The sequence below is a fragment of the Pan troglodytes genome, chromosome 19 (genome assembly GCF_028858775.2).
Source record: "Pan troglodytes isolate AG18354 chromosome 19, NHGRI_mPanTro3-v2.0_pri, whole genome shotgun sequence".
Classification (NCBI taxonomy): Eukaryota; Metazoa; Chordata; class Mammalia; order Primates; family Hominidae; genus Pan; species Pan troglodytes.
Genome location: NC_072417.2, coordinates 49000545 through 49020646, shown reverse-complemented (window position 1 = coordinate 49020646; position 20102 = coordinate 49000545). Strand labels below are relative to the sequence as shown.

At 52.2% G+C, this 20102-nt stretch overlaps 2 protein-coding genes across 6 annotated transcripts in view; one reads left to right on the top strand and one right to left on the bottom strand.

The window, feature by feature from the left end:
* The first annotated feature begins 5 nt into the window (after window positions 1-5).
* Window positions 6-12788, top strand: SMCR8 (SMCR8-C9orf72 complex subunit). Its single transcript, XM_054670342.2, has 2 exons — window positions 6-2879; window positions 7348-12788. The coding sequence occupies exons 1-2, from the start codon at window positions 520-522 to the stop codon at window positions 7799-7801; spliced, it is 2814 nt and encodes a 937-aa protein (XP_054526317.1). The 5' UTR covers window positions 6-519; the 3' UTR covers window positions 7802-12788.
* The window catches only part of SHMT1 (serine hydroxymethyltransferase 1), a 34753-nt gene continuing 27255 nt past the window's right edge, over window positions 12605-20102 (bottom strand). For 4 of the 5 annotated variants that reach the window (XM_054669777.2, XM_063798013.1, XM_054669778.2 and 1 more), the window contains 4 exons: window positions 17887-18009; window positions 15286-15402; window positions 14009-14119; window positions 12605-13650 (listed from right to left, as the gene is read on the bottom strand). In XM_054669777.2, coding sequence (XP_054525752.1) covers window positions 13481-13650; window positions 14009-14119; window positions 15286-15402; window positions 17887-18009 — 521 coding nt within the window. In that variant the 3' untranslated portion in view covers window positions 12605-13480. 5 annotated transcript variants of the gene reach the window in all.

The window sequence follows — 20102 nt, the reverse complement described above, 5'->3', positions numbered from 1 at the left end:
GCGGCGCCGACAGCAGGAGTCATGTGATGTCAAGATGGCGGCGCCGCGTTAGCAGGATCCGGGTTGTGGCGTCCTAGGAGCCGCGACGGTTTCTGCCCTCGGGCAGTGAGGGGCAGCAGCGCTTGGCTGACCCCTGCGGCGTCCCGTAGTCTCGCGTTAAGCCTTGGTTCAGAGCGGGGGCTTTTGCTGTCGCAGTGGGTTCCGGAGAGTGCAGGTGATCTCGCTGCAGGTTTCTTGTGCTGGCCGCGCTCGCCGGACGAAGAAGAGAAGGGCAGTTGGGCCTGCGGCCTTGGCGTTCATGAGGCCTCAGAGAGCTCCGGAGGAGCTACAACTCTGAGGGGTCCGCTAGAGTTCTTCTCCTCGGGTGTGTGAGAAGCAGCCTAGGACCCCGGGTTCGGAGAGTCGCAAAGAAGGCCGTAAGGGCTTCACTTCCTTCTCCGGAGGCCTGCCTTCTGCGCGTCGATTAACACCGCATTCTTTCCCACTTCCTCTCAATGTTTTCTTCATATATCTGGAAATATGATCAGCGCCCCTGACGTAGTGGCCTTCACCAAAGAGGAAGAGTATGAAGAAGAGCCTTACAATGAGCCGGCCCTGCCTGAGGAGTACTCGGTGCCGCTCTTCCCCTTCGCCAGCCAGGGTGCTAACCCCTGGTCAAAACTGTCCGGGGCCAAGTTTTCGAGGGACTTCATTCTTATTTCCGAGTTCTCTGAGCAGGTGGGACCCCAACCCTTACTGACCATCCCCAATGACACCAAAGTTTTTGGCACTTTTGATCTCAATTACTTCTCCCTGCGTATCATGTCTGTGGATTACCAGGCTTCCTTCGTGGGCCATCCTCCTGGATCTGCCTACCCCAAGCTGAACTTCGTGGAGGACTCCAAGGTGGTGCTGGGAGATTCTAAGGAGGGCGCCTTTGCATACGTGCACCACCTTACCCTATACGACCTGGAGGCCCGTGGCTTCGTGAGGCCGTTTTGCATGGCTTATATCTCTGCAGACCAGCATAAAATCATGCAGCAGTTCCAGGAGCTTTCAGCCGAATTTTCCAGAGCTTCTGAGTGCTTGAAGACTGGCAACAGGAAGGCATTTGCTGGGGAACTTGAAAAAAAGCTGAAAGACTTGGATTACACCAGGACAGTGCTACACACAGAAACGGAGATCCAGAAGAAAGCCAACGACAAAGGCTTTTACTCATCTCAGGCAATTGAGAAAGCCAATGAATTGGCCAGTGTGGAGAAGTCCATCATTGAACATCAAGACCTGCTGAAGCAGATCCGCTCATACCCTCATCGGAAGTTGAAGGGGCATGATTTGTGTCCTGGTGAGATGGAGCACATCCAGGATCAGGCCAGCCAGGCATCCACTACCTCTAACCCTGATGAGTCTGCCGACACAGACCTTTACACCTGCAGACCAGCCTACACCCCAAAACTTATCAAAGCAAAGTCCACCAAGTGTTTTGACAAGAAGTTGAAGACCTTGGAGGAGCTCTGTGACACTGAATATTTCACCCAGACCCTGGCTCAGCTCAGCCACATTGAACACATGTTCAGAGGAGACCTGTGTTACCTCCTGACCAGTCAGATTGATAGAGCACTTCTAAAACAACAGCATATAACAAACTTTCTCTTTGAAGACTTTGTGGAGGTCGATGACAGGATGGTGGAGAAACAAGAAAGCATACCCTCTAAGCCCAGTCAAGACAGGCCGCCTTCCAGTTCTCTAGAAGAATGCCCAATTCCTAAAGTGTTAATTAGTGTTGGCTCTTACAAGTCCAGTGTGGAGTCTGTGTTGATCAAGATGGAGCAGGAACTGGAAGATGAGGAGTACAAGGAAGTGGAAGTGACTGAGTTGAGCAGTTTCGACCCCCAGGAAAACTTGGACTACCTGGATATGGATATGAAAGGGAGTATCAGCAGTGGTGAAAGTATTGAAGTTTTGGGCACGGAGAAATCCACCTCCGTGCTTTCTAAATCTGACAGCCAGGCAAGCCTCACAGTACCATTGAGCCCCCAGGTGGTCCGGAGCAAAGCAGTCAGCCACAGGACCATCAGCGAGGACAGTATTGAAGTCCTCAGTACCTGCCCCTCTGAGGCCCTCATCCCTGATGACTTTAAGGCCAGCTACCCAAGTGCCATTAATGAAGAAGAATCATATCCAGATGGCAATGAAGGAGCCATCCACTTCCAGGCAAGCATCAGTCCACCAGAACTGGGTGAGACAGAGGAAGGCAGCATAGAAAACACCCCATCACAAATAGACTCCTCCTGCTGTATTGGGAAGGAGAGCGATGGTCAGTTGGTGCTGCCCTCCACTCCAGCCCACACACACTCTGACGAGGATGGGGTGGTGAGCAGCCCCCCACAGCGCCACAGGCAGAAGGACCAGGGGTTCCGTGTAGACTTTTCAGTGGAAAATGCCAACCCTTCTTCCCGAGACAACAGTTGTGAAGGGTTTCCCACTTATGAGCTGGACCCGAGCCACCTGCTGGCTAGCCGGGACATCAGTAAGACCAGCCTGGACAACTACTCAGACACCACCAGCTACGTGAGCAGTGTAGCGTCCACCAGCTCAGACAGGATCCCCTCTGCTTATCCTGCTGGCCTGTCTTCCGATAGGCATAAAAAGAGGGCTGGCCAGAACGCCTTAAAATTCATCCGCCAGTACCCCTTTGCCCACCCAGCCATCTACTCCCTGCTCAGTGGGAGGACACTTGTGGTCCTGGGGGAAGATGAGGCCATAGTCAGGAAACTCGTGACTGCACTGGCTATCTTTGTCCCCAGCTATGGCTGCTACGCTAAGCCCGTGAAACATTGGGCCTCCTCCCCTTTGCACATTATGGATTTTCAGAAGTGGAAGCTTATTGGCTTGCAGAGGTAACTGGTTCCAGGTGGTGGGGAAGGGCCTTGGCCAGATAGGGATGAGGCATATTGGTGTGGTGGAGCCAGAATCAGGAAGCCTGGCTTCTAGACAGGGCCCAGTTCCTACCACTGTGTTACTTTTGGCAAGTCATCCCCCTCTCTGGTTTCTATTTCCTTGTCTGTCATGTGAGGGGGTTGCAGTTCCTAGGTGGTTGCCAATCCCCATCTGTCCCCGAGCTGTGTCAGCATTATTAGGGAAAGTTTTTATTTTTATTTTTATTTTTTTTGCAACGAAGTCTCGCTCTTGTACCCCAGGCTGGAGTGCAATGGCGCGATCTTGGCTCACTGCAACCTCCGCCTCCCGGGTTCAAGCAATTCTCTTGCCTCACTGTCCTGAGTAGCTGGGATTACAGGCGCCTGCCACCACACCCGGCTAACTTTTCTATTTTTAGTAGAGACAGGGTTTCACCATGTTGGCCAGGCTGGTCTGGAACTCCTGACCTTAGGTGATCTGCCCGCCTCAGCCTCCCAAAGTGCTGGGATTACAGGTGTGAGCCACCGTGCCTGGCCGGAAAGTTTTTAAAATCATGGATTCCTGAGTCACAAGCCCTCGAGGTTCTGATTCGGTTGGTGTGAGGTAAGACATGGAATTTATCTGTCGCCATTGCCAGCCCGACTGCAGGGAGCATCTCTCTATAAAAGCAAAAGGCCCATCAGAAGGGACAGATGACTCCGGGGGAAAGGGTTAGGCTGCTGTCCCTGTAAGTGCTCTTTCAACCTTCAGAGCACGTGCAGATGTTGGGTGCTGGGAGCATCTGCCTCCAGCATCCTACACAGGCATGAGGTGCAGCGGGCAGGTGTGGGGAGCCCTGCACCCTGGAGGGTCCCCTGCGGGGCCAAATGGGAATGGGATGGGCTACAGCTCACCCAGAGAATTCCTGGGGGAGGTGAGCAGTAGACGCCACCTGAGGGTATGATAAGATGAAACTGTTGTGGGCTGTGGCAGTTAGCGGGAGCAGTGGGTGGTCTGGGTCAAGTCCTGGTGTGCCACCACTCGCTGTCTGGATTCGGACCAACCATCTCATTCAGTCACCCAATCGTGTTGAACACCTCTGAAGGGCTCCCAGGGCCCACCTGAGAGCCATCGGAAGGGTCCACGTTTAGTGCATGTCCAAAAAAACACAGCACAGTGCAGTGCTGGGCCCTGAGAAGCACTCAGAGGGTGGAACCGGCACCGACACAGGCAGGCAGACTGGGGCCTACCTGAGGCCCAACTTTAAAAATCTCGAGCAGGAGAGATGTCTTCGGTGGTTGTGACCTTCCTATCCTCGGAGGTGTTGCGCTGCAGAGGCTCTGCACTCTGAGCACCACGGCCCAGAAGTGTGCCTCCTCACTCAGGCCCACTGCTCACATGATGGACTCTCTTTCAGGACTCTCACCTCCGAACACCAGTCTTGCTGGCCCTTGATTTTTTTCACTCTGCCTGGAAATGCTTGTAGTTGGGTCAGCCATCTGTGGGGATAAGAGATGGCTAAACGACCAAGCTGGTATCCTGTCATTTGCGGGTTTTTTTGTTTTGTGTGTTTTTTGTTGTTGTTGTTGTTGGAGACAGAGTCTTGCTCTGTTGCCCAGGCTGGAGTGCAGTGATGTGATCTCGGCCCACTGCAGCCTCTGCTTCCTAGGCTCAGGTTATTCTCGTGCCTCAGCCTCTCCAGTAGCTGGGATTATAGGCGTGCGCCATCATGCCAGGCTAATTTTTGTATCTTTAGTAGAGACAGGGTTTCACCATGTTGGCCAGGCTGGTCTCAAATGATCGGCCCACCTCAGCCTTCCGAAGTACTGGGATTATAGGCGTGAGCCCGGCCCTGCTGTCATTTTAAGTGAACACCAGGGGTCATCGTATTGCTTACTAAGCAGCAGTCACAAGCCCAGACCGAAAAGCAGAGCACAGTTCTGCCTGGAGAAAGTGCTAGCCTAGCGTGTGTCAGAGGCCCTGGGTTGAGTCCTGGCTTGACCACTTGCTAGCTAGGTGACCTTGCACAAGCTGCCGCTTTACCCAGTCCTCTGTGTCCTCATTGGTGGAGAGGTGTCCTCCTGCGGCGGGCATGGTAAGTGCAATGTGAGGCTGCAGTTGGGGTGCCGTGCGCTTGGGGGCCGGAGACCTGAGGCTTGTCCCTTCCCGTGTCATCTGGCCTCCTGAGGAGGAGCTTTATGGAAACAGAAGTGGAGGAACAGTTAGAATAGCCAGCTTCTTCCAAAAGAAGTGTCACCATTGGGGCAGGTGTCAGCTGCATCAGGGGATGCTGGGCCTGGGAGCAGGTATCCCGGCAGAGATGGAGGGGCAAAAAGGTGGGAGGTGAGGCCTGGGTGCCCTGTGGCGGCAGCACCTGTGGAGCTGGATGTGCGGAGCTTGGGAGGTGTTTGACTCTGGCCAGCCCCGCTTTGGGGAGGTGAGGGTGAAGGCATTAGAGAGCTGAGAAGGTCCCGGAACACAGGGGCCATGCAGCATGGGTTGAGGAGAGCGTCTCACTGCCTTCGTGAGCTTTCTTAGCTGTCAGCCACCTGCAGGCCCCAATTCCTCCATGCCTGTGGGATGCATGTGGTCCATAGCCCAGTGCTGTCCCTATGGTCAGGATGCATGCAGTATGCATGGCCTGTCTCAGCTGTCCCATCTCTGTGACCTTGCTTTTGCCATGGTCTGCCACACCCTCCTCAGTCCCTAGAGCCCACGCTGCTTCTGAGGGCCAGCTCTGAGGCAACTCCACAAATCCCCCAGGTCTTCCCAACTACAGCCTTTCCCAGGGAGAATGAGACCTTGTCTCCCTTCACTTCACTGTACTTGTGCACATTTCTTTTTTTCTCAATCAGACTGAGCTCATGCAGGACAAGAGTTCTAGGTCATTCTTCATTACAGTGTTAGCTCCCAGGTCAATGTTGGGATGTTATAGATGCTCTGTAAATGATTGTTAAATATACAAGAAGATAAAACCCAGGAAGGAAAAAGTACTGTGAGATTACCTTGGTCCCAAGTCACCGTCAGTCCTTCTTACACCATACCTGTCTGACGTAAACCCTAAATGTCTGGGCCCTACAGGGCAGTCCCTGCTGCTCTGGGGAAGCTGCTTCAGGAGGGTGTTTAAGGAACCGCTCCCCTCACTGAGTGAACACTGGCTTTTCCTGGCTCTCATGTGCCAGGCATTGGGGGCATGAGACCAGATCAGATGCAGTTCTGGGACCCTAGAATCTTGGAGCTGCTTGTCCAGTGGGGAGAAGCCAATGAACAAACAGCAGTCACCCCACTGGTCAGTGCTAGGCTAAAAGTAGTGATGGTGATGACAGCAGCGCCTACCGAGGGCCAGCATTGTCCTAAACACAACTCATTTTGTCTCCACAGCGACCCCATGAGGGATGTAATAGTAGTAACTGGCCTGTACAGTGGCTCATGCCTGTAATCCCAAATCTTTGGGAGGCCAAGGCAGGAGGATCACTTGAGCTCAGCAGTTCAAGACCAGCCTGGGAAACATAGCAAGCTTCCATCTCTACAAAAAATTATCTGGGTGTGGTGGCATACGCCTATAGTACCAAATACTTGGGAGGCCAAGGTGGGAGGATTCTTTGAGCCCAGGAGATGAAGGCTGCAGTGAGTCATGATCGTGCTACTGCACTCCAGCCTGGGCAACAGAGCAAGACCCTGTCTCTAAATAAATAAAAGCAGTAGGAACTGTTATCTCCATCTTATAGGTGAGGCTCAGAGAGGTTAATGAATTTGGCCAAGGTCACAGCAGGAAAGCAGGAGAGGATCAGGGAAGGCTGAATATGCTTTAAATTAAGCTAAGTACGAGAGAGAGGTTATTTCAGGCAGAAAGAAGTTTTTTTGTTTGTTTGTTTTGTTTTTTAAGACAGAGTCTCGCTCTGTTGCCCAGGCTAGAGTGCAGTGGCACGATTTTGGCTCACTGCAAGCTCTGCCTCCTGGGTTCACACCATTCTCCTGCCTCAGCCGCCCAAGTAGCTGGGACTACAGGCACCTGCCACCACACCCGGCTAATTTTTTGTATTTTTGGTAGAGACAGGGTTTCACCGTGTTAGCCAGGGTGGTCTCGATCTCCTGACCTCACGATGCGCCTGCCTCGGCCTCCCAAAGTGCTGGGATTACAGGTGTGAGCCATTGCACCTGGCCTGAACAAAGAGGTTTGTAATTCTAAGGCCCCACTGAAAGCTTGCCATGGCTCCAAAAAAGAGTCCATTCAGCAGGAATCGGACCACAAAGGGCTTTGTGGGCCACCCAGCATGTTTTTGACCTTGGTCATAAGAGTGGTGAGGAGCCCTTTGAAGATTACAATGATCAGATTTGTCTTCCAGGAAGAGCCAGTGCATGCTGGCTAGGTGGATGCTGGCCTGGGGACAGGAGGCCTCACCTCCCAAGCTTCTGCCTCCACTTTCCCGGCCCTTGCCCTTCCTCCTGACCTTGGCCTGTCTGTTTCAGAGTGGCCTCCCCTGCCGGTGCCGGTACCCTCCACGCCCTGAGCCGCTACAGCCGCTACACGAGCATCCTGGACCTTGACAACAAAACCCTGCGCTGCCCCCTTTACAGAGGCACCCTGGTGCCCCGCCTGGCAGACCACCGCACACAGATCAAGCGGGGCAGCACCTACTACCTGCATGTCCAGAGCATGCTCACCCAGCTCTGCTCCAAGGCCTTCCTCTACACCTTCTGCCACCACCTGCACCTGCCTACCCACGACAAGGAGACAGAGGAGCTGGTAGCCAGCCGCCAGATGAGCTTCCTAAAGCTGACCCTGGGTCTGGTGAATGAGGATGTTAGGGTGGTCCAGTACCTGGCTGAGCTGCTGAAGCTGCACTACATGCAGGAATCTCCAGGGACCAGCCACCCCATGCTCAGGTTTGACTATGTCCCCAGCTTTTTGTATAAAATCTGAGGTCGGTCCCAGACACTGTGACCAAGACCTGTGACTCAGGGTATGGGGAGGGGAGGGGTTGGCATGACCAAACAGTTGCCTGAGCTGGACTGTTTAGGTTTCTGGTGTCTGGCAGCATGGTTCCCATGTGGCTCCTAGTAGTTTTCAAGTTGGACATGGGCAGAAGTGGAGCCTGGCTCCCTCTAAAGGCGTCTGGAGGGATGGTGACAGCTACATTTGGCTCCCTGGTGAAGAGTGGCCCCTGGATATGGAGGGGGCCTTGGTTTTCTGAGGACTGGCAGCCAGGGCAGAAGGGAAGCCACCAGTCCCTTGGTGGGGCAGGGTGAGGGCAGGAAGGCCAAAGCCTGATGGGAGGAGCACACTGGCTGTATTCAGCATTGCCGGACACTTGAGTGGCAAAATGAACAAGGGTGACAGCCAGGTAACTGTTGTGGTTTGGTGGAAAACAGGAGGGCAGAACACCCATCGCCTCCTTCAGACCCAGATGCAGCCCTTTATTTGCTTCCTGGAGCCCACTGTCCTAGGGGAGGCCCTGGACCAGCCAGTGGGGGTGAGAAAGGCTGCCACCCTCTAGGTCGTGGGAAACATGCGACCTTGGCCTCAGGGCCACAGAGCGTGAGCAGCACCCTGTCCCCTGTCGTCGCCACCTTTACCTGGGAGAGAAGTGCCTGTGAGCGGGCCTTGGGACTCACTTCCTATACTCTTTCACCAGGAACGAGCAGAGTGTTCACTAGTCCTAGTGTGAAGCGGGCACAAGTGACCAAAGCCAATGGTGAGGACCACCTTGGGGGCTGGAGAGCACAGCAGGCAGAGCAGGGCTGAGGCGCCATGAGGCCATCACCACCATGCAAGGGAGGAGCAGCCAGCATCTCTCCTGGGTGGCCCACCGGCTCCTGCCGGCCAGAGCACATGAGCACTGACCTTCCTCGTGGGGAAGGTCTACAGACCCGTGTGAACATGGCAGAGGCCACACTCCAGCTCCCACCCACATAAACCTTTGCAACCACTTCACTACCTCTCACTGGGTCTCATGGGCTTGGGACAGCAACGGTTCTGTTTAGTCAGCTGGTGCAGGTGGTTGGCCCAGCCGATGAGAACTCAAATAGCACGGATTTCCTGGATGAGCTACCACGTGGCGCTCTTCAGGTTCTGCCTCTGGGAGGCTGTGTGCACCTCAGTCACCACAGCTCACGGCCGTCCCCAGTTAAGTCCCCCTTCTGAGGACAAGTTTGAAACTGGGAAGGAGACACCCTCTGGTTCCGCCAGCACCTATCCCACTGATAGTGATCCCCTGGCCTCCCCGAGCCTCCTTAGGCAATGGCCACTGGTTTGTAGACAGAGAGTTTCTTGCAGCCTTGAAAATTTTATTCCCTAAGTGGGGACAGCTCTGGTATTACTGCTTCTTTAATTTGTTCCACAAAAATTGTGCTGAAATGGACCTGAATCAGCCCTGGGTGTGCTTCTGCTGGCGCCTGCTGCTGAGGCCCGGCCTGCCCATCGGCCTGTAGTACGCCATCGAGGTCATCATGGAGCCAGCCAGCTTCTCTTCTCATCAAGGAGGCAGAGACCCCTGGTGGAAGCCAAGAGTGACCGAAGAGGGCTTGCATCACGTCACTCCAGTGGTTCCCTCCTTGTCCAAGTCCTCGTTTTAAGGGCATGGCCCGTTGGCTCCAGCCGTTGGCTTCTGTTCAGGGTCCTTGCTCCCATCAGAGGTGTTTGATTTTGCTCCTGGGGCTGCGATGGAGAACCTTTTGTGGCAGATGGTGCTGCCTACATCTCATTGGTTCTCTGTACCTGTGCCCGTTGCGCATGTTCACAGACAGGAGAGTCGCCAGCAATACCTTGGCAGCCTTTAAATGTGAAACGTCTGTTACTTGCGCTGGAGGCAGAGGCTGTGCAGGGAGCCTGCTTCTAATCGTGGGCTGCCTTATCTGTTACGGTTCCCTCCCCTCCTGTTCTAGATGCTGATTCGTTTTCTCACTGGCTGGTTAATTGCTGTCTACTTAGGCCTCCAAGGCCATAACTGTGCAACATTTTATCTGAGAAGGAAGGAAGGTCAGAAAGTGATCACTGGCACCACCACTGTGGCATTCCTGTCACACCAACACAGAAATTCACAGCTCATACTGTTCTCACCTGGGAAACTTGGGAAGGGCTGATGAGTTTGGGGCAGATCCTGAATTGCAGCCACACTTGGCCTTCTAGAAGCTGAAGTTGTGCACTCAAGTGGTCCTAAGTAGAAGTCCACTTGAGGTATTTGCTGGCACACACCCTCAAGGGTGGTTCAGAAGGTCCTGAAACCTAAGGCAAAAGGCTGCTGGGGCATGAACAGAACAGACTGTCTCAGGGGCAGCCATGTAAGTGGCAAGCAGGGCTGGTCTCCCTCAAGGTGGTTCTTCATTAAGTAAAGATGGCTTCGTGACTAGTGTTTAGCTCCCAGATTTATCTTTGGGTTAAAAACTAACTTTTCAATGTGGCAGTTTCAAAGGATTACTTGATGCAAAGTATGTTTCCTTTCAAAGGGATCTTGACGTGGTACCAGGACTGAGTCATGATTTGGGCAGAGGCAGTTAACACTGGGAAGCCCTGCCCCTCCCTATGCCCCCTTCACTCCGGGGAACTGAAACCTACTCTGAGTCTCACATCTCTAAACCTCAGTGGTGAGACCTATGCAGTGGGACTAATCTCATCAAGAATTTTCAGTTGAGGCCGGGCGCAGTGGCTCACGCCTGTAATCCCAACACTTTGGGAGGCCGAGGTGGGCGGATCACCTGAGGTCAGGAGTTCGAGACCAGCCTGGCCAACATGGTGAAACCCCATCTCTACTAAAAATACAAAGAAAGTTAGCCAGGTCTGGTGGTGCGTGCCTGTAATCCCACTTACTCGGGAGGCTGAGGCAGGAGAATCACTTGAACCCAGGAGGCAGAGGTTACAGTGAGCCGAGATCGCGCCACTGCACTCCACCCTGGGCAACAAGAGCGAAAACTCTGTCTCAAAAAAAAATTTTTTTTCATTTGAGGTATTCTTCCAGTAGAAGGTTAGTAAGTTTTTAATGAAACCATTAAAAATAACACTTCCCAGAAAATAGATGACATCAGTGCCCCTTGCTACTTTCTCAGTCCTCACTATTGCTTTGAGGGCCCAGGTACTGAAACTGGTTGTCTTGAGTTTTGTGTCAGCTTTTCCTCCAGTCCATTATCCCCCTCCCTTGCTTCTGAAGCAGTCTAGGTTAAACTAGCCAGGCAGGTAGTTGTGGACTGGTGATTTCCAAAAGCCCCACTTTAGAGATCAGGCCACAGCTTTTTATATCGCACAGGACACATCAGCCTGAGCTGCTGCCTCACGCCTGTTTCCCCAGGAACCTCACTCCTTTGGTAGAACCTTGGGATTTTAGAAATTGTGGCTTTTCCATAACTCATTTACTCCAACAGTTGAAGTTACACACATTGCTCCCAAATTTGGAAATAGACCACAGTACCTTACCTTTCATTCCCCATCTGGCCTTTACCTTCTTTGCTTCAGTGGTTGAAAACAGTTGCCATATTCAAAGTATAGTAGATTTCAACCTCACACAAATGACAAGTCCCATTTCACAATCCTAGGAAGGCCCACCAATTACATTTCACGCGCCAGGGCGGCTGCAGTTGGAGGCCGAGGGCAGCCCTCTGCTCACTGAATGTCTTGCATGTGCTGACTGCTGCCCGCAGTGCTGAACATGCCCCACCGCCCAGGCCCAGCACTGCTTGTTGGGTCAGCATCTAGTGCTGCTGTCACATCTTTGTCTGCACAGCCAGTAGGATTGCCTCAGCCAGGGGGTTTATCAGAAGGTGTGCAAGGCCTTTGGGGGAACTGAGCCCCTATAGTGGGCAGTCTCCTTTACCTTCCCACCTCCCTGAAAAGCACAGAAGACAGTGCCTTGGTTTGTGTTTTGAAGCAAACCAATCAGCTTTCTGGCTTTGCCCCAATACTGTGATGGAACATAATAAAACTGGAGATACGGTTTTTAACACTGCAAAAAGAAAAAAGCATCAAGTTTCTACTTCTGGCTGGAAAGCAAAACCAATCTCAGCTGACAAGGCTGGGCAAACTAAGTTTTCCTGAGCCCATTTTCCTTCGAGCCCTGACCTAGCCTGGCCTTACCTCATTAAGGTTTGGTTAAAGCAGTGGAAAGGAGAGGAGGCAGGGGTGGATGGGGGTGTGGGGAGGGGATGAGCACTCTGTAGCCAATTAATCTGTTGGTAGGGGCCCAGCTTCTTGGGAGTGCTTATTCAGCCCAAGAGTGGAGGCTGTATACAGCCAGCCCTGGAGATGGCAGCTTGTCTCCAGCTGGGGAGGGGTCAGGCCCCTGAATTGAAGACCACTTCGGTAGCAGAACTGTAGGGACTGGTGAGTCAACTCACAGATTCTGCAGCAGCTGCTCCACCCACAATAAAGCAAACGCCAACAGGCTAGACCCCAGATTGCAGGGGCTGCCACCTACAAGGTGGGACCACAGGCTGCCTCACCGGGATTGTCTGCCACTAAATAGCTGGAGTCACAGATTGAGATAAATGCCACCTTCAAGGTTGCAGTGAAAAGCATAATCCTATGTGATGAATTTATATGTGTTATTTTTTAAAAAGCTATTTTATTACTGCATGTTCCCGTCCCGTCTTGTGAATGTGAGTCCCCGCCACCACGTGAGCTGCAGTCGTTGCAGCGGCTGGTGCAGGAGTGCAGCTGGCGCGTGTGTGATAGCATCTCGTAGGTGTTGCTGCACAAGAGTTAACCAGAGTCAATGCCAAACACATAGTATGAGAAGTGTACTTTTTAAGAAATTAATTTATTTGAGTTCAAATATTTTTGAAATATAAAAATTGGTTGTATTTTTTAAAGCTATAATTCTTGTAGACATTCTGTGGTTAAAAATTTGATTGTGCTTATTAAAAATGGTCATCTATGTTTTGCACTTCAGCTACGTGAAAATAAAATTTCTTTGGGAAGGTGACATTTGGCTTCCTGATTACGGGAGGGAGTTGTTATCTCAGGTGGAGCAGGAAAGCCTGGTTGATTCTCACACCAGGATGGGACTGGGACTTCCCAGGATGGAGGGAGGAGGCCATTTCTATACCATACTTTGAGCTACTGACAGCAAAACCCTCCCACCATACTGGGTGCATCTTGTTTACTCTTGACTAACATACACTTCTGATTTACAGCAGAAGCTTCAGAAGCTAATTCAGTTCTCCTTTGGCATGCCACTGGATAACAAGATAGTGAGGGGGCAGTGTGTACAAGCTGTGGACATGGGCATTTCCTCTCTGTTGCAGCAAGGCGGAGGAAAGCCCAGGGAGAGTAAAACGCTAGAATCTTTCTAACAGCTTTGCCCTACACCACCATCTAAATGATTATGGCCAAGTGGCGACATAGTATTTTATTTTCCTAGAATTATGTCCAGCTGTGAGAAAGCCAGGTTCAAATTTAAATCCTTTAATAACCTGTCCCAGAATTACTAACAATGAGACTTAAACAAATTTTGATTTGTGAAGAAAACATGAAAAAAGTCCAAAAGAAACCCCCTCAAAGGGCCCGAGTGTCAACAGTTCCCCTTTGGAGCAGCTCATCCATCTCTCAAGTGGGGGTCCTCCGGCAGGCAGCTTCCTCTGTGGCGCCAGGTGGGTCCAGAGTGGGCCCGCTCCTTTAGAAGTCAGGAAGGCCAGGCAGAGGGAAGAGAGAGGCAAAGCTCTCAACCTCCTCCCGGAGAGCCTGCACAACCGCCTGGTACTTATCCCCTGCCAGTCTCTCCTTGAACTCCTTCAGGGTGGCTCTGACACCAGTGTCGCTCTGGATCTGCAGGGTCAGCTCTATCCCTGTGCCACAAGACACAAATGAGTCACCCCACACTACACACCAAAGGGGGTACAATGGCTGGGGGCCGAGGCACAAATGTCAGAATGTCCCCCAGCTGGGGAGTGTGGCAGGGCACAAGGTCTCCATGCTTACCTCAATTACTCTGAGATGCACCCACCCTTGGACAGATGTCCTGGGCAGCCCAAATTTATAACCCTCTCAGACAAGGTGATTTACATGTGTTTTTTGCTGTCTCCCGCCCCAACACTCAGCCTTGGTGCAGAACTGTCTTTCAGTGGCAGGGTCTCAGCTACTCATCACAATCAGAAACTAAATACACACAATAAGATGTGGCAACTTCCAAACTTTTATCCTTACCTCTGTGAATAAAGTGGGCTACTTTTTGGAAGTCTTTTTCCAAAAGTCCACGGGACGTCAGTGCTGGGGTCCCCAGCCGCAGTCCACTGGGCCGCAGAGCGCTTCTGTCACCTACAAGATAAACGGGGCTCTGTCCCTAAGTCACATTGTCACCACTGTGATGGTGGTGCATTTAAAAAGGGACATGTGGGCAAAAGAGAACTGGCCTGAGGATACTGGCTGTCCCTAGCAAGGAGTACAACTGATTCAGAAATTAAAGTAGAACCCAAGGCACAAGAAGGCACAACCACGTTTGGCCACTCTGACTTAATTACTAGTACACAAAGTGGTCTGATGTGCCCCTTGCTCCTAAAAATGAGGGTAACATCTGTCTGGGTCTGAGATGCGTCATCAATATTTTGTTAACAACCCACAGAGAAATGCAGCCTCTGGATTCCGGAGGCCCTGACCTCCCTCATCTGATGAATGTACCACCTCCAACAGCTCTACATCAGTCTTTTTGCTCCCTGACAGGGTCAGGGCCAAGTACAAAGGCACAGCCAAGAGACAGCCAAGGTATGGTCCCTGCCCCCGCTCCATTTTTTGTTTTTGTTTTTGTTTTTTTGAGACGGAGTCTCACTGTCGCCTAAGCTGGAGTGCAGTGGCGCAATCTCGGCTCAATGCAGCCTCTGCCTCCTGGGTTCAAGCAATTCTTCTGCCTCAGCCTCCTGAGTAGCTGGGACTGTGATGCGTGCCACCACAGCATTTTTAGTAGAGACAGGGTTTCACCGCGTTAGCCTTCTCAATCTCCTGACCTCGTGATCCACCCACCTCGGCCTCCCAAAGTGCTGGGATTACAGGTGTGAACCACTGCACCTGGCCCAGTTTTTTTTTTTTTAGACAGAGTCTCATTCTGTTGCTAAGGCTGGAGTGCAGTGGTACAATCTCCACTCACTGCAACCTCTGCCTCCCGGGTTCAAGCGACTCTTCTGCCTCAGCCTTCCAAGTAGCTGGGATTACGGGCATGCACCACCGTGCCCAGCTAATTCTTCTATTTTTAGTAGAGACAGGATTTCACCATTTTGGCCAGGCTGGTCTCGAATTCCTGACCTCAAGTGATCCGCCTGCCTCGGCCTCCCAAAGTGCTGGGATTACAGGTGTGAGCCACCGTGCCCAGCCCCCACTACAGTTTTTATGTGAGGTCTGTCCCCAGAGCCAATATATTCATCAGCTACAACTTTGGCCAGAAGAAATGCAGATGGGAGAGGAGTGAAGGAGAAGACAAGGATGATTCTCACCTGGACAGGTGTTCTTGTTGCAGGCAATAGAACAGGCTTCTAGCACCTTCTCAGCCCTTCCACCATCTGTGCCTTTGGAACGGAGATCCACAAGGATCAAATGGTTGTCAGAACCACCTGGAAACAAAGTTGGACATGTAGAAATGTAGGCGAATTCTATGCCGTGAAGGAATCTCTGAGAAACGAAGGCGAGGATGAAGGCAGTCAAAGCAGATGAGGTCAGGAAGGTGAGCACCCCCACCACATGGCCTGGGATTCTAATCCCCACGAGATGCCCGTGCCTAAGAATGTGAAAGGAAGGACAGAGCACTTTTGAAAGGGGTAACTGATCATACAGCAGAGGGCCTGACACTCCCATGGGGAAGGGACAGCTTCCTCAGGCTGCTCCTGTCTTGTTTTCTCTGACAAGTTGCTTGGGCAATTCCCTAACATTGATGGTAAAGGCTCCCCTGAAGGCAGCATGAATATTGGGCAGCAGTTCAATTTACTTTGGGGGGTAAGGGGCATGTTCACAGAGCACATTAGGTGCCAGACACTGTAGCCTGTGGTAGGTTTTTCCCGGATCCTGTGAGGCTGATGGTATTATCAAAGTGGTAAGGTGACAACAGCAAGGCTAACAGAGTTTTCTGGACCTGGCCCGAGGTCATACAGGAGGATCCTTCCACTTTGAACCTTCATTAAGCTGGGGTAGTGCCTTGGGTGCTGACAGCACTGGGGCCTCTGCTTCTGAGCTGTGTTGCGGGGATCCCTTTCAAGATGCGGGTGAGCTAGGGCTCCAGCTTGGCTTTGCAGCCCCCCAGCTGTGCCCACCCACTTGCCGTGTGGCTTTAGGCAGGCAGCTCAACATTGTGAAACCTCAGATGCCCATTTGTAACAAAAAGACCAATAATTCACAGGGCTGTCATGAAGTTTAAGTAAGATACTGGACATAGTGCTTCTCATAGCACCAGGCACCAAAGAGGGCATTTGCAAGCATTATCTGTTTCAGCCATGTGCATCGGGTCCTCAGATGGCAGAGTGACAATGACAAAGTCACCAGGGAGAGGGCAGGCCCATGCCATGAGATGCCCATGGTGACAGGGACTATGGCCTAAACCCTCACAACTCCAAGGGTGGCTCCCAGACCAGCATCACCCAAGGCCTGGTCAGAATCTGCATTGCACCAACAGCCCCAGGGGTGGTGTGCACATTGAAGTTTAAGAAACAGGGACCTAAAGCAGTGGTCCCCAACCTTTTTGGCACCAGGAACTGGTTATGTGGAAGACAGTTTTTCCACGGATGGCATCGGGGGGTGGTTTTGGGATGAAACTTCCACCTCAGATCATCGGGCATTAGATTCTCATAAGGATGCAGGTATAATCAGAAGGAAAAAAAAGATAGTTTCTTGAAAGTGTCTAGGCCCAACCTAGATCCCTCACATGTGCAGTTCAAACCAGGGTTCAGCTCCTATGAGAATCTAATGCTGCCACTGATCTGACAGGAGGCGGAGCTCAGGTGGCAATGCTCTCGGCCCAGCTCACTTCCTGCTGTGCGGCCAGGTTCCTAACAGACCACAAACCAGTACTAGTCCGTGGCCCGGCGGTTGGGGACTCCTGAGCTAAAGCACCCTGAAGTTCACAGTCTGCACGAGGACTTCTTGAGCTTTATTATTTGAAGACATGGAGGATGAAGGGAGAACAGAAAGTAAGTGAAGTAGAACATAAAAGAGGGTACGGCTGGTACTGCTGAGGAGACAGCACTGGCCCGGCCTTCCCAGGCACTGCCGCACATGCAGGATTGGGTGGGAGCCCCACTCCTTAGACCAGGAGGCCTGTAATCCCTCCCCAATCCTTAGATCAGAGGGCCTGTAATCCGGCAAAGGACACGGTGCAGAGAGTGGGCACTCAGGTCTACACACAGCAGGACCCATATTCCTGGACCACACCACTGCTAGCACAATCGGCAGTCTTGTGGGACTAGGTATAAAGTCGCCCTTCCTCCGGAGGACTGAGTATGCTGCCTGCCAAAAAAATGCGTTCTCCGTGGAAAGCTGCAGTGACTGTGAGGTGGATGGCACCCCAGAGTGGGGCCCTGACCTGGGAAGTCCATCTCATTCACAGCCCATCAGCTCCAGAATGTACAGATCCAAGCAAACATGCCTATAGCAAGCCAACTCCCCAGGAACATGCAGGAAACTGGGAGGGGAGAGCCCCTGCACCCCCAGCTCAGCGGGGTGAGAGAAGACACTCCCCTGGCACAGTGCAAGGCATCACCACACAGTCCTGGTGCCACCTACCAGGTGTGTGACCACTACAGCCCAACCTCTCAGTTGAGCCTCAGGTCATCCTCCTGCAAAGCTGTTCTGAGGACAAGCAGTCCTTATGCTGGTGACCAATGGCAACCACTATTCCCATCATCTGTGGCTCACCCAAGGGGGCGGCTGGCTGGTCTGAGGCAGGGGGAGGCTTTCCAGTTGGAGGCGAGGCTGACCTCCTCCCAAGGTGGGCCCATCATTGCAGCTGCAGCAGCAGAGCCTGGGCCACATCCTGGTTGCACAAACTGAGAAGCAAGCCTTAATACAACCACAAGAACAGGCCTGCTGAACACCATCTGTGTCTCTACCTGTGACTATTTTGTAGCCCAGCTCCGTCAGGGCCTCAGACAGAGCCCTGCAGTTGGCCACCACCTGGTGTTGATAAACTTTAAATTCCAGAGTCATAGCTTGCTTCAGTGCCACAGCAACCCCTGGACAAGAAGAGACAATGGGTCAGGAGGCTAGGATAGAATCATACACAGATCATGAGTCAAACAACATTCCTGTTTTTACTCAAGCTTCCTTGCTTTTCAATGTCACCCCTTGCTTTTGGGTTGGATTATCTTTTCCTCCAAAATGATATATTTTTAAAAATTTTTTATTATTTATTATTTTTATTTTTTTTGAGATGGAGTTTCACTCTTGTTGCCCAGGCTGGAGTGCAGTGGTGTGATCTCGGCTCACTGCAACCTCTGCCTCCCAGGTTCAAGTGATTCTTCTGCTTCGGCATCCCGAACAGCTGGGACTACAGGCACATGCCACCATGTCCAGCTAATTTTTGTTGGTATTTTTAGTAGAGACAGGGTTTCACTATATTGGCCAGGCTGGTCTTGAACTCCTGACCTCAAGTGATCCGCCTGCCTTGGCCTCCCCAAGTGCTGGGATTACAGGCATGAGCACCATGCCCAGCTAAAAAAAATTTTTATTTTTATATTTTTTGAGACAGGGTCTCACTCCCATTGCCCAGGCTGGAGTACAGTGGCGTGATCACAGTTCACTGCAGCCTTGATGTTCAGGGCTCAGATGATCCTCCCATCTCAGTCTCCCGAGTAGGTGGGACTACAGGTGCATCCTACCACACCTGGCTGATTTTTTTTTGAGAGATGGAGCCTCGCTCTGTCGCTGAGGCTGGAGTGCAGTGGCGCAATCTCGGCTCACTGCAACCTCCGCCTCCCGGGTTCAAGCAACTCTCCTGCCTCAGCTTCCCAAGTAGCTGGGACTACAGGCACGTGCCACCACATCCAGCTAATTTTTGTATTTTTTAGTAGAGACAGGGTTTCACTGTATGTTGGCCAGGCTGTTCTGGAACTCCTGACCTCAAGTGATCTGTCCATCTCGGCCTCCCAAAGTGCTGGGACTACAGGCGTGAGCCACTGCGCCTGGCCACGCCTGGCTAATTTTTTATGTTTTTGGTAAGAGACGGGCTTTCTTCATGTTGGCCAGGCTGGTCTCAAACTCCTGGGCTCAAGTGACCCACCTGCCTCAGCCTCCCAAAGTGCTGGGATTATAGGCATGAGCCACCGCGCCCAGCTGATATGCTTCTCTCTGAGGAACTGCTGTTGAGGTAACCTTTCCCTAAGCATGGAAGTTCTGTGCTAACATTACCATACCAAAGCTGTTAAGCAAGATGGATTTTACATCCTTTTTAATCTTGATGTGTGAAAACGATTACTTAGCAGGCCTAAGAGCCGATGCTCTGATGCCAGATTATGCAGCTCTCTAAGGTCAGAGCGCAGGTAGGAGGTGCAGCCTTCGTCCTACCCTGCACCATTCAGACTTATCTGGTATCTCACATTCAGTCCTGAGGGCTGCTTCAAGGGACACAGAGAATGGAGGATAAGGAGAACCCACGGGCCTGCGTCCCGCACAGAGCCTCCAATCAATACTTGTGAAAACAACTGGAAAGGGCGTCCAGAGCAGCTGTGGATGGGGTGATCCCTGCATCCCAGAGTTAAAGCAGCTGTGGGTGCCAAGTGTGTAGGTGTGATGGGAGAACATGAGAACACACCCGGGACCCCAGCTCCTTCCACCCCTTATGCCTAATATCTCCCAATCGCTGCTGTCCCCAGGTTCCTCTCTAGAAGTGCTTGTGCGTCTCCTGAGAAGCTACACCTTCATCCTGAGCCCCTTAGCGGGAATGAGTGCTACCAATGTCCTTGTTCCATGAAGGCAGCGGGATAACTCTTGAGTCATCACAAATGTCCTAAGCTACTTGTACAAAGAGACAAAGAACAAGTCAATGAGAACCTGCTGGGCAGGCATGGAATCTGACTCAGGAGTCACTGACGTGGCACTGGTGCAGGGTGTGAGGATCAGACACAGGGGCCTCCACTGCCACAGGCCAGGTCCATCAAGGGCAAGGGGACTCATCCTGCAGGGTCTGGACCCCAATCTCTCTCACCTGTGCTTTGCCCTCTCCTAACTGTCAGATTTCTTCCCTAAGAGGGTGCCATGTACTTTACAAAACTCGGCCTGACCCACAGGTTTGCCTCTGGGTGGCCGTACATGTGGAGTGGATGCCATT

Excerpts from the sequence above, each read along its gene's own strand:
- SMCR8 (XM_054670342.2), top strand. The coding sequence starts at position 520 with ATGATCAGCGCCCCTGACGTAGTGGCCTTCACCAAAGAGGAAGAGTAT. Across the intron at positions 2,880-7,347 it reads AAGCTTATTGGCTTGCAGAG|AGTGGCCTCCCCTGCCGGTG; the intron begins GTAACTGGTTCC and ends TGTCTGTTTCAG.